General features: G+C 43.6%; 1 protein-coding gene across 6 annotated transcripts in view; it reads right to left on the bottom strand.

Moving 5' to 3' along the window:
• Nucleotides 1-13,246, bottom strand: part of Ercc6 (ERCC excision repair 6, chromatin remodeling factor) — a 74,727-nt gene that overhangs the window by 40,698 nt on the left and 20,783 nt on the right. For all 6 annotated transcript variants that reach the window (XM_038348831.1, XM_038348832.1, XM_038348835.1 and 3 more), the window contains one exon: nt 4,168-4,296. In XM_038348831.1, coding sequence (XP_038204759.1) covers nt 4,168-4,296 — 129 coding nt within the window. The remainder of the gene's footprint in view (nt 1-4,167; nt 4,297-13,246) is intronic.

Raw genomic sequence — 13,246 nt, 5'->3', positions numbered from 1 at the left:
CTGCCACTCCTTTCAGTAGCTATGCCCTCAGTAACTGACGCTCAGTATTGTGTAAGGCAACTTTAACAGCACGACTTTAGGTGGTAACGCCACTACACACAGCATAAGGAAAACTTTGGGATGTTTCCTGCTTATTAGTTTGGCTAATCATAATAATTATATTGCATATGCACTTGGAGAAAAGAATTCAAAACCAAAACCCAATGCAATATGAAAATAAGACTGATTAAATTGAGAAGAAAGACAAGTTCCATAAAAGCATGGCACGCCCTAGAGAACAACGGCTCCCACTCAAGAAACCCATTGCATGGAGGCTCAGGACCAGGAGGTCTGGACAGGACCGCACAATCAACAGACACAGGGGTCAGTGGCATAATTTACAGGCAGGAAGCAAAGGCTCGGGAAAGGAAGGGCTAAGAGAGGAGAAAAGGGGAGAGGAGGAGAAGGACAGGAGAGGGGACAGCAGAGAAGAGGGTGTGACACACAAACAAGTGAAACTGAAATGCAGAATTGTATGACTCCAAAGTGATCCCACTTCAGAAATAATCCAGCACAGTAGCCTGATTTGCTCCCTGGGGGCATTTGGCAATGTCTACAGCCATTTTATTTTTCAAGTGGAAAAGAACAATTAGGGCTTAATGGCCAAGAGTCGGAGATGCTATTTATTCTCTAGTGCTGTGGTCAGTCCCCACGGAAAATTATTTGGCCCAAAATGTCAAGTGTGTCAAGGCTAGCCTGAACTAGCTCTACACACCTATAATCCCAACACAAGGGAGGCTAAGGAAGGAGGTTCCAAGTGTGAGGCCACCCTGAGCTACATGATGTTACCCTGTCTCAAAAGAATAAAAATTAAAAATGAAAACAAAACAAAATAGACTGCGGTTTGCACTCAGGCTCCAGAATGGCTGGGTTCTAGCCATTGGCCTTCTCCTACCAAAGCAGAGAAGCCACGGGAGCAGCTCCAAGCAAGCCCTGGACCTCCCTGTGACCGCCGGAAATCAATCCACCCAACACAGAGCCAGCCAACACTCTTCTTCCCTAGGGCCCAAATTTAATTAAAGTGGGAAGAACTGGAAATCAGCAACTGGGGAATTATGAAAGAACTATTGATCATTTTGGTGTCTCTCAGCAAGAATCCGGAAGTGAACTGGACACTGGATTCCATCTGACCCCTAGAGAATCAGCAACAGTGGGCTAGGTGTTTGAATATCTCCTACCCTAACACTCCAAGGGTTTTCACGGGGTACAGAATGACATCTTTACAAATACAGGTGAAGTCCTACAGAAGTAATGTAAGAAATACTCATAAGACACCCCAGGGCTGCATCTCAACAGCAAGGATTGTGCAGACTGGGTAAGGTACCACATCATAAACAGGCCCTCAGATTTCAGTTGAAAAATATTCGTTGATAACAGAGAAGCACCCACCACTCTAGTCAGTGGGGCTGTGTGATGAGTGAGGAACGAAGGGCCTGGGCTCTGGCTCCACCGGAAGTAGGAAACACCCTTAGTTTCATGGCTTTACATTCTGAACAGTAAATACTGTAAAACAACCACACCATTAAAATGCCAACAGAGCATGGAATCTAGTTTCCAAAATCTTTGAGAAGCATATAAAATTTACTCCTCAGAAAGTTAAACTGTCTTTTAAATTACTATACAACAGTAAGGAAATTACTGAACTCTGATCCCTGTGGGACCAAAGCATCAGAAACATCCACAGATAATTGTTGGATCTTGGCATTGTCACACTAACCCAAGATTGCAGTTACCAGTTTGGTAGAAGGTAAGGTCAAAACAAATTGAAGTTTGTCGTAAGGCTGTTAAATTATACAGATGAATAATTTACTGGGCAAACTTTCAAAACTGAAATTTAGAAGTTAAACATTATCTTGCAGAAAATAGCTCTTAAATGGAAAACTGTGCTTCCTGACTCCCTGGGGTGTAACTATACCCCACTGACTCAGTTCTACTGAGTGTAGTAAACAGAATAAAAATATATCCACAACTTGAAAGTAAACTGGCTTGGCTAAAACTTAATCACAAAAAAATGGTGACAATAGGGCTGGAGAGCTGGCTCAGCAGTTAGGAGCACTTACTGCTTGGTTTGGCTTCCAGCACCGACACAGCAGCTCACAACTGGCTGTAATTCCAGTTCCAAGACAGCTGGTGCCCTCCTCTGGCCTCTGTGGACACTACATGCACATGATACATACACATAGCTACAAAGTAGGCAAAATACCCATACACATAAAATAAACTTTTTAAAAACAGGGATTCTCTTTGCCCTCCTTTTTCTTACAATAGAAGATATAAAATCTAATAACATTTATAAAGTATTTTAAGTTATTTTTATAAATATAAAACAGAATACTTTCCAGGAATATGTAATTAGGAAAAATTTAAAACAGTAACAAGCGCATATTTATATTAACTATGATAAAGTTAATAGCCAATAAAGTGACTCTTACAGCAACTCAGTAAAGTGAAGTTTGGTTCTTTTACCTGTGAAACTGCTTTGCAAGAAAATCTGACACTTATACAACACTGTACATCCAACCTGACTCCTGAGGACAGTTACGAATGAGATCATTCACTAAACATTCAAAAGAGGCCTGTCCTTGTTAAATCAGCTTAACCTATAATTTAGGTATTTCTTTTTGCTAGTACAATATGGACACTATTTTCCTTGTTCCCATATAAACAATTACTTCAGAGAAAATAAAAAGAATGGCCAATAAATGTAGTCTTTACTTATCTTTCTACAGTTAATTTTCATTGGGGAGTAGCAATAAACAAACGATTTGCCTTTCTGGGCTGTGAACTGACTTCTTGGCAGAAATGATCAGAGAGGTAGAATTGACCTTCTATGTGGTTCATCCTCTTGATCAAGTCAGGCCATCCAGCCATGTAAATTCAGTGAGGACCTGGCTTTACTCTGTGTTTAATGGGATAAAATAACAACTCCTTACTCCTCCACCCCTAATGCAAGGAGAAATTAAATTTATAACATAAAACTATAACATGGGGGGAGGGATTGGGTGAGTGGTAGAGCACTTACCCACCATGAGCAAAGCCCTGGATTCCATCTCCCTGGCACGATAACTAAATAAATATGATTTGTAGTTCTTGATCTTGCCTAGTGATGCTGCTCAGTGCTTGTCGTGAACACACACCCCACGCATACAAAAGCTCTGAGAGGAAACAGGAAGAACATGCTCTTTCTAAGTAGATATATTACTAAGTGAAGGGCATGGCTGACAGTGACTCTATAAAGAACACTGAGCTTCCCCATCTCCCAGAAGTTTGCATCCTGCTCTATGCACAACTGCTGGTGCAGAAAAGAAAGAAGCTACCCGGTGCGTGACTTCCTCTGCACCTCTAAGGAGGCCTTCCTAAAGCATCCATTACTAAATCTGCCAATGAGGAGATGAAGATGTCCCTCGGCATTCACACCCATATGGGACTCCTACCCTGCCGTACAGACCACGCAAGCAGGCACGCATCTGCCATGCGACACTCGGAGGGTCGGCATGGCACTTGGACATTTACACATGGAGCTTAAGTCAGCTTCCAGCAGCAACTTAAAACTCGAGGTGTTGTCTATGTCTTATCTTTTGAGATTATGCAGAAAGTCATCCACATAAAATATTTAGATGCACATTTGGTCAGCTCAAAAATATTATACCCGTAGGTATGATACAAGATCCTCAGAAAACAATCAACAATTTTTATTTCCACAAAGAGAAAAACCAAAAGTAAAATCCTCCCCAAGGTTTGATTATAATATATATAAAACTCCTCTTAGAGATTTTAATAAACAAACATTCTTAAAGAAATTACTCTAATATTTACAATGAGTGGTTTGGCACCTTAAAATTACTAAGAACAAAAGCATAATTTGGTGGAGAGGCTTTAAGTGTGTTGCTTTTAGTCTGCTGAGACAAGTCCACACAGATTCATCCGTTTACAAACATACCCCATGCGCACCTTCGCCAATTTATTATCATCTAATTTTAATGAACAGCATGTGGCTAAAATTTCATTTGACAGTGTCTGGATTTGCAATAAATTGCTGAAAGTACCTTACAGGCCCACAGGTAACTACTGTGCAGTTTCTAAGTGTTAATGTGCACACAACATAAAGGACAGAACAATGGCACGTACTTAAATAGCTTTTTGAAGAGGAAGCTTGGCACTCTGAAGCCTTCGTCGAATTCGGTGTCACTGTCCTCAGAGTCGTCGTCCTGCTTCGTGGACTGCTCTTTCTCCTGCAGCCTCAGCTGATCCCACCTCCTGCGGTGAACGAGAAATCAGAGATGAAGACAGGCATTGCACCGGAACGGCCTCTCAGGCCTCTGCCACCATCACTACTCGGCAGCACTAACAGTCTAGGAAAACCAACTCTCCTCCTGCCGCTCAAGTCAATTCGTACTTGAATTATTACAGCTCCTCTAGAAAGATGCCCACACTTCCCATTTCATTATCACAACCACTTCCTCCTCTTCAGCACGCCCTAAGGGGAGACTTCTCTACTAGCTCCTAAGATACATGACTCGCCCTACAACAGACTCAGGAGGTCGCAATATAACTGAGCATTTCCAATGGTAATACAGTTTAATAAGAGCATATTTTATTTAGAACTAGTATTTCTCTGCTAAAAATTATAGTCACGGGATTAAAAACATACTATTCTGAAAACAAATTTTTGTTCCAAATTGCTGCATTGGTATTTTTTCTAATTACTTAGCTGAAGAGGAGCAAAGGTGCCATTATACTGACAATCATACCACTCAGAATGTGTTAATCAAATAAAGTTAAATTTTGAAAAAGATGAACATTTGTATTTTGGAAGCATGATGCCATGTTTGTGCAACAGACAGTGACAGCTACGCAAGCTATGACGGACAGAGAACACCACAGCTGGACAGAGGGTGCAGCCACTCAACCAGGCTATTTCTATAGACCCACAGCTAAAATAAACTATGATATTGTGACCAAAAAGAAAAACAATCACCAAAGTAAACAGCTTGGACTCCATTATTTTCATAAAAAGGCAGCTGACATCCTAAAGGTTACAAAGTGGCAGAAATGGACTAGAGCACGGACTGACAGATGCCTGGGACCACAACTCACAGGAAGACAGCAGCAGCACACACTGCCACTGACTAGCAGAGACTGAGGGAAGGCAACACGAGGGGCTAAGACTGACACAGTGTTGGCTGGAAAACCAATCATAAAAGCTACAGAGGCCAGGCAGGAGTGATGGGCAGAAGGTAAAGCACATCCTTCAAAAATTCAGCTCTTCAAAGTAGCTGACACTTGGGCTCAGAAAGAAAGCACTAGGTGGTGATGCAGAACTGTTCTCTGTGGTGAGAACTTGGCAAAACGAGCAACAAAATCCTGGCAGCAGTTTCTGGAGAAGGGCGGCAAACGTAGAGGCAGTATCCAGCCAAGTCCAGAGGAACAGGGGTCACTCACCTATGTACGACTATGGCATTCCTTCACATAAAACACTTCCAAAGACCACCCCTTCCCCCCGTATTAGTTTTCTTCCTTAAGAATCACCTCCATGCAGCTAACCAAGTGCGTTTTCTGGGTGGCCACAGTCCGCTGTTCTTCCGATTTCTGTGGCATTTACGATTTTAGCTTAGTGCAATGGTGCCCTGCAGTGGCTCTCAACGGGAACAATGCACCCCCCCCCCCCAATTCCCACCCAGGGAATAACAATGCCTAGAGACACATCTGGTCATTATCAAGGTCTTCCACAGGGGGGCGGGGCAAAGCTGCAGGAGTACAGTAATGTTCTTGCCTATCATGAAGGCACCTGGGGTCCGAGTCTCAGATGGGGCAACTACAGATAAGTTAAGCCAGGAGGGCAGACTTAGGCCAAGATAATCGTCCAGTAAAAATGTTGTCTCTCTTACATAACAATAACATCAAGGAAGCCTCGTGAGCAGGAATGTCCAGAGAACATACTGGAAAGGTGTAGTCATTCTCCCGATGCACATCCACTGTTTCAGGTATTGAGATGATCCTTGGTACCCAGACCCCGAGCATCAGATATTATAAAGATGCCTCTGTTCTACTCAGCAAACTCTGTGGGTAAGACGATACTCCAGGAATCACAAAAGTTATCACCGGCACTTAAAGAGACTTCATCAGGCATTTTTCTTCAATAATATGGCAAGGAGGGAACTAGAAATCTCTGAAGGTACTGACTTCAGCAGTTTGGCACAAGCTGAACAACGGCTTTTCCATATTACACGGTACATTTCACTCACAGATGACCGTTATTTCCTTAGACTCCATCACTCAGTGTTTGTGGCTGTTAAATTTCCCACCACATCATCCCACATTGACAAGATTGCATCTTCTCTTGCTTTCCTCTCTGTCCTAAAATACACAGACATCACGTTGCCACAGAACTCGGCACCTAGGAAACCACACAAGCCACTACAGAAGCGATTGCATCCGAGAGCTTTCCACTTCATAAAGAAAAATGAAAGCCCTTAACACTCACTCAGTTTGGTCAAAGAATGAGTAAAGATGGTGGGGATAAATCATTATGGTCAACAAGCACCTGAACCACTTATTTGTGAAAACAAACAGCCTGAGAAGAATCAAAAAGACAGAGAATACAACCTCATGCATGTGGCTTGGGCTACAGACGGCAATACTACCTTGTGTGGCTTGGGGATCACCATCTAAGAAGTGCCCACAAGAAAAGGGCACACCCAGGAAAGGCAGGAGAGCTGAAGCCACCTAGATACAGAAAAAAAGATGTCTTGTCATGATAGGGTGCTTGTTGACATGTGAGTGGGAGTCTCAGTTCCACACCTGTTCTTCAGAAAAAGAGAAAGCAGCGCAGCAGAGAAGCAGTGGCTTCTCCATCTGAGGTGCGGCCAAGAGTCCTTCTGTTGTTGTTGTTGCTATGTATTCTGCACGTATATGTCTAAGTGTAGATGCACATGCACTGTGGTGTGCAAGTGGAGGTCAGACAACAACTTTCAATAGTGGGCTCTCTCCTTCCACTTTTGTGTAGGATCAAACACAGATGGTCAGGCTGCCGCAAGCATTTTTTTTTTTTACCTTCTATGCCATGCCACAAGCCCAAGAATCATCCGAAGATGCTCTTCTCAGCACGTCCTCTAGAATCCAGCTTGTCCTGCAGCCTATAACAGGCTGGCAATCTGTCTGGCCAGCAGATGTGAAGGGGCTAGACACCTACCGTGCAGAAGACACCTGCTGGACACCTACCGTGCAGAAGACACCTGCTGAATACCTAACATACATACATACATACATACATACATATTCACACACACACACACACACACATATCACATATTTGCCATGGACTAGGGATGTAGCTCAGCAGCACAGCACATTCTTAGAATGCATAAGGCTCTGGATTCAATCTCCGGCACCAAAAGCAGAAATCAAGATTTGACCATACATTCGCAGACTGTCTGACTCACACCTGACTTTTATATGTGGCTGCCTTTTTAACAAAGGCACAAGCAGAATTACTAAAAATTGTCTGGTGGCAACAAATGGTCCAACATCTACATTTTTCAGAAGAGAATTAACTTTTTCATGTTCTCAATCCTCTCATTTAAAAAAATCCACATGTAATAGTCACAGCTGCAGCCACATAAAGCGAAAGTGCCTGGTGTTCCCTGGCAGAGCTTCTCACTCCTCATACAGCTGCCATGTTCAGCCCACTGACGCCTCCACTAGCAGCCACTTGGAGGGGAAGCCGCTGAGAAACATAAACTTAATTCTCATCAGATGCAGGCACAGAAAACACTCTTTGGCTTCCCTGCATGCCTGAAGGAATGAGACCTGGCCCAGGCTCTGGGGCCTGGAGCTGATGCTGCAATAATGTCTGTCAGAAGCAACCCAGACCCAGAATAACTGGCTGAACTACAGCAAGGCTCACATTAGCTACTGGGGTGCTTTGTCAATGGAACCCTAAGAATATACCTGCAAGCTAAGTGCCACCATCATTTACTGTTAGTTTGTTTTAGAATTTCTAGCATTCCAAAGACAAACAATTTATGTAAGTAGAAAAACACAGTCGGCTGCATCTGCCATGCCTTTCACGTGGCCTCGCCTCTCTTCAACTGCAGAGCCAGTGCCCCGCCTCTGTCCTCCTGCATGCACATCTTTACCTTTGGCAGACCCTCAGATGCCATGCTCCCTTCCCTTAGAGGAAGCTTTTCCCAACCAAGTAGTTAGGTATGCTGTGTACCAAATGCCACCCTAATCCTACAATATCCTAGGCTCACCAGGAGTCTCATCCCCAGTGCCCACAGAGTGCCAGCACATAGTGAAATCTTTATCTATCTCCCAAGTTGAGTGGGAGCCATCAGAGGACAGGGATTGGCATGAAGCTCTAGAGTTCACAGCAGACAGTGAATGCTGAGCAACGAACAATGTCCAGAACTGGACTCAGGTTAAGGAAGACAGACACAGGGAAGCTTTATTGGACAATTATCTAAGTGGGTCATCCAGAAGTGCTTCTAGAACCTTCCTGTCCTACCTCACTTAGAGACTAGCTCTTGCTTGCTTTCTTAATCCCACTCATATTACTCTAAGGCCCCATACCATACTCTGATTTCAGTCTGGGACAAAGAGTGACCCACGGAAGAGAGCAGCTAGTTACAATGTCAGAGAAATTCTTAATTTAGGATCTTAAAATAATAACAATAACTTAAAAAGAGGTAAAGGGAAGCTCATTATTTTCAACAACTAAAAACAAAATACATAAAACAAAATTTCTTATTTTCAAAACTGAGCTGCATTTGCAGAATCCCCAATGGGTCCACTTAATAACAAAAACTGGTTTCTGTACCCCAGCCAGTAGGAAGACTCAGGGGCCCCAGTTTTGATCCCAAGTTTGTCCAGGATCAATTGGAAACTATAAGTAAAATATTCCTCTACTTCAAAAAAGAATTCTTGGGACAGGAATGGAGCTGCCAGCTCTAATCTCTACTTCTGTGAGTAGGAAGGGAGCGATGTTTTCATGAACTCATCCTCTTGTCTTCCTTTTTGTTGTCCTTGTAGCACTTGCTGCTGTAAGCAAACCCAACAACGTGGTACTGTATCCTCTTGGGGTGGCCCTACTTCCCGTCATCTGTCAGACCCCAGCAGCGGCCATTAGAGTAGAGCCCACTGATGTGAGCTGTGGAAGCCAGACGGAGACAGCAAGCTGTGTTAGAGGCCTTTAACTGGAAGAGGGGCCTGCTCCCCAGAACGTGTCATTCCCTGCTGCACTCACCTCCTTGACCAAGAGCCGGAAGGGGTCTGTGACAAAGACTAAATGAGACAGGATATGCACAAAAGATCAAACAGACCACACACATAGTAAGTGACATTTGACAATTCTGCTAGGTAACCTTTACAAAAGATGTAAAGCCAAGGGCTAGAGAGACGTCTCAGCAGTTACGAGCACTTCTTACTCCTAAAGGAGATCTGGGTTGAGTTCTCAGTGCCCACATGGTGGATCACAACCATCTATAACTCCAGCTGCAGGGGACGGCGCCCTCTTGTGAGTTCCATGGGCACCAGGCACATATATGGTACACATACTATTATTCGGCCAAATGAAACAAATCTTTTTTAAGTTTTTAGTTTAATTTTTTAAATCCCTATTTATTTACATTTAGTTTATTTTACTATTTTACGTGTATGGGTGTTTTGCCTACACTATCTGTCTGTGCGCCACTTGCACGCCTCATGCCCACAGAGGCACAAAAGGTTATTCTTCCTGCGGGAAACTGAATCCAGGTCCTCTGGAGGATTAGCTCACTCTTCTGCTAAGCCATCTCTCCAGCACATTTTCAATTAAAAAATAATGAAAAAAACTAAAATCAAGAACGATCAGTTAAGTGTAGTTTAAGCATAAACAACAAATAAATATCAAAACATCTATTGCAGCTGGGATCACAGTACAGGTCTCTAGGCTCAGCACTTACACCCACCCTGCTTGAGCAGGGAGGGTCAGGAGTTCAAGGTAGCCTCAAATACATTGTTGGAGGTCAGTTTGGTCTACCGGAGCCTGTCTCAAAAAAATAAAAGACAAACCCTGTCTCGAAAAACCAAAAAAAAATAAATAAATAAAAATAAAAGACAATAAACAAACAAAACAACGAAGAATAAGTAAACAACAAAAACTATGCAATGTAATTCTGGGCCAGTGGGGTTTAAACCGCACCCCAAGAATGGAAGACTGCTTTGTTTATTCCACCTCATCCCAGCATGTCAAATGGACAGGGCACTGTAGGCATGCTATCCTACATTAAAGGTGGCAAAGGGTCTGGAAATCGAGCCACAGAAGATAACAGAAGAGCCTCAAGGGAGTGTCCCTTAGAACAGAACTGTAGGGACTCACAGTTCAACCTTGACCTACCTGGGCAGCGGTCTGGTGCCCCCTAATGTATGCAAAAAAGAAACAACTATTGGTAACTGTACTTATGTTCATAATCATATGTACAAAAAGTATGGAAGATGCAAAAAGCATAACAGCAATGAACTAAGTTTGTAACAGCTAATATTTATCCATACATACCTGCAATTGTTAAGTGGTCTTTTACTTGAGAACGGTCACTTCAATGCAATGTCTGAGAACAGTCACCTCAGTACACAGCGTCTGAGAACAGTGCACAGTATCTGAGAACAGTGCACAGCGTCTGAGAACAGTGCACAGTGTCTGAGAACAGTCACCTCAGTGCACAGTGTCTGAGAACAGTGCACAGCGTCTGAGAACAGTCACCTCAGTGCACAGTGTCTGAGAATGGTCACCTCAGTGCAGTGTCTGAGAACAGTCACCTCAGTGCACAGCATCTGAGAACGGTCACCGCAGTGCACAGCGTCTGAGAACAGTCACCTCACTGCACAGCGTCTGAGAACAGTGCACAGTGTCTGAGAACAGTCACCTCACTGCACAGCGTCTGAGAACAGTCACCTCACTGCACAGCGTCTGAGAACAGTCACCTCACTGCACAGCATCTGAGAACAGTGCACAGCGTCTGAGAACAGTCACCTCACTGCACAGCGTCTGAGAACAGTCACCTCACTGCACAGCGTCTGAGAACAGTCACCTCAGTGCACAGCGTCTGAGAACATCACTTCAGTGCAGTGCCTATAACGTCTTCACAGCTCTCCTAGAACCTCTTTTCAAGGTTCCTCCTTGTTTGACAGAATCTTTGCCCACAGTTTTAGCTTATGGGATGGGAACTCAATAAGAGCCAACAGTTACAAGCTTCTACATGTGATCTTGTCTGCTGTAGTCTTGTCACGTAGGCAGGGTACTACTTGGATCCCTGCTTTACAGATGAAAACCAATCCCACAGCTACCAGTTGCAAGTCTGACACCCTGACTTCATGGCCTACGACTTCCAGCTCAGATGAGGCACTGACTAGCCTTGGACAAGTTTTCTGTTGGTAGTGGCAGAGTTGGTTTGCTTTCAGTTTTTTTCTCTTGGTGGGGGGGGTGGTACAAATAACTTTCAGAAGCTGGTTTCTCCGTCTGCCTTGTTGAGGACTTGCTTGTGGTTTCTGCCACTGTCTAGGCAGCATCATACCCCAGGCTACCCACACTGTGAGCTCCCAGCAGACTCTGTCTCTACCTCCCTCTCACTGCAGGAGCGCAGGCCCCGGGTGCACAGCATCCCATCCGACGGTTTGTATGCTAAGAGCTTTTACCCAGTGAGCCATCTCCTCAGCCCCCTGGACAAACTCTGAGATTACACATACATTTTATATAAAAATTTACATATTTTAAAAGTATTTCTATATTTCAAAATTTAGAGTCAGAAGACAAGGAGTAATGACTGAGATTACTGATATCCACTGAATTTCAAGCACTCACCTAAGTAATTCACTTTCATTAAGGCCTTTAATCCAACAGGATAGATATTTTTCCTTTTCCCCAGAGAGAGACAGGCTGAGGGAAATGAAGGTATACACTGGAGATGGGAGAACACCAGCCAGTCACACAGGCCCTCTGTCCAAATGGGTGTTTTCCTGCTCAATCTCTGTGTATGAATCTTTTACAAGATTTTATAAAAAGGCTTATTATTATAAAAAATCAGCAATACGACAGATTGCTTCTGTGCAGGAGCATGACTCCGCCCTCATGCACCAATGCACAGGGAAAGTCACAACCTACTGTCACCTGACACCCACAGACTCTTCAAAGTAACAAAGAAGCTGCCTGGCAGTTCTCACTACAGCTGATCTGAGCTGAGCCATCCCACGAGACACACTTAACACCAGACAAATCGATGGACACAACCGCCCACACCAACCCTCTAGCAGGACAAAGTACCCCTATTAATGGGAACCAGCAAACATGAGGAGCCTCGGGTTCTACAGTCAAAACATGAGCATGCCCTCCCCAACTCCACGGTCCTCACCCCTCCCCAACTCCACGGTCCTCACTCTCTATGCTCTTTTTACATTATAAGGATCACTGGGCCTAGCACAATTAAAGACCGGAAGGGGGAGGGGGGAACAAAGACGCATACCATACAGTCAAATCTGCTAATACTATGAAATTCCAAACTCAAGATCATTCTCCACTCATTGCAATTTCCATGAAGGAAATTCTACAACAGCAGCACACAGAGTACAATCTGATTTTTGAAGGTATATCCAGACACCAAGCTGGGTATTTAATACAGTTTGCATTTGTGTACTCCGATGGGTTCTCTGTTTCAAACAGCTAAGACTCCCTAGCAGATTAGCCTCATTTGTGAAATTGAGGGACTCAGAGCTTTACTTTTCTTATCTCCCTTTTTACAGTCTATCTGGGTGGACTTAATTGGTCTATCTGAGCAGACGAAATGCCCTCAGTTAGGAGCCCAGACCTCACGGGGTAAATTAAGACTGATGCGGACAATTATGCCCCAGCCGAGAATGAAGGTGTGCACAGAGCAGACAGCGGGATTAGTCTTAATTTGTGTCTTGGTTTTGTTATTTCAAAGCCAGCATGCTCTCTAAGAAAACATGCTTGGGGGTTGGGAGTCTTTCTTCTCTCTTTAAAATCTAGATTACTAAGAAGAAAAATATGGGCTCATTTCTTTGACAAAGAATGGAGCTCCCAGAATCGCGAAAAGAACAATCTGAAGATCACTATATTTATGTTTCTAGACCAAATCTTGATTTAAACTTTAATCTTAGTTTTTCTGAAATTAAATTTACTGGCACCTTTTTGCAAGGAAAACAATGTGGCTTC

Source organism: Arvicola amphibius, chromosome 12, assembly GCF_903992535.2.
Source record: "Arvicola amphibius chromosome 12, mArvAmp1.2, whole genome shotgun sequence".
In the NCBI taxonomy this organism is placed as follows: Eukaryota; Metazoa; Chordata; class Mammalia; order Rodentia; family Cricetidae; genus Arvicola; species Arvicola amphibius.
The sequence above is the reverse complement of the archived record's forward strand: the minus strand, read 5'-3'. Positions and strand labels throughout refer to the sequence as shown.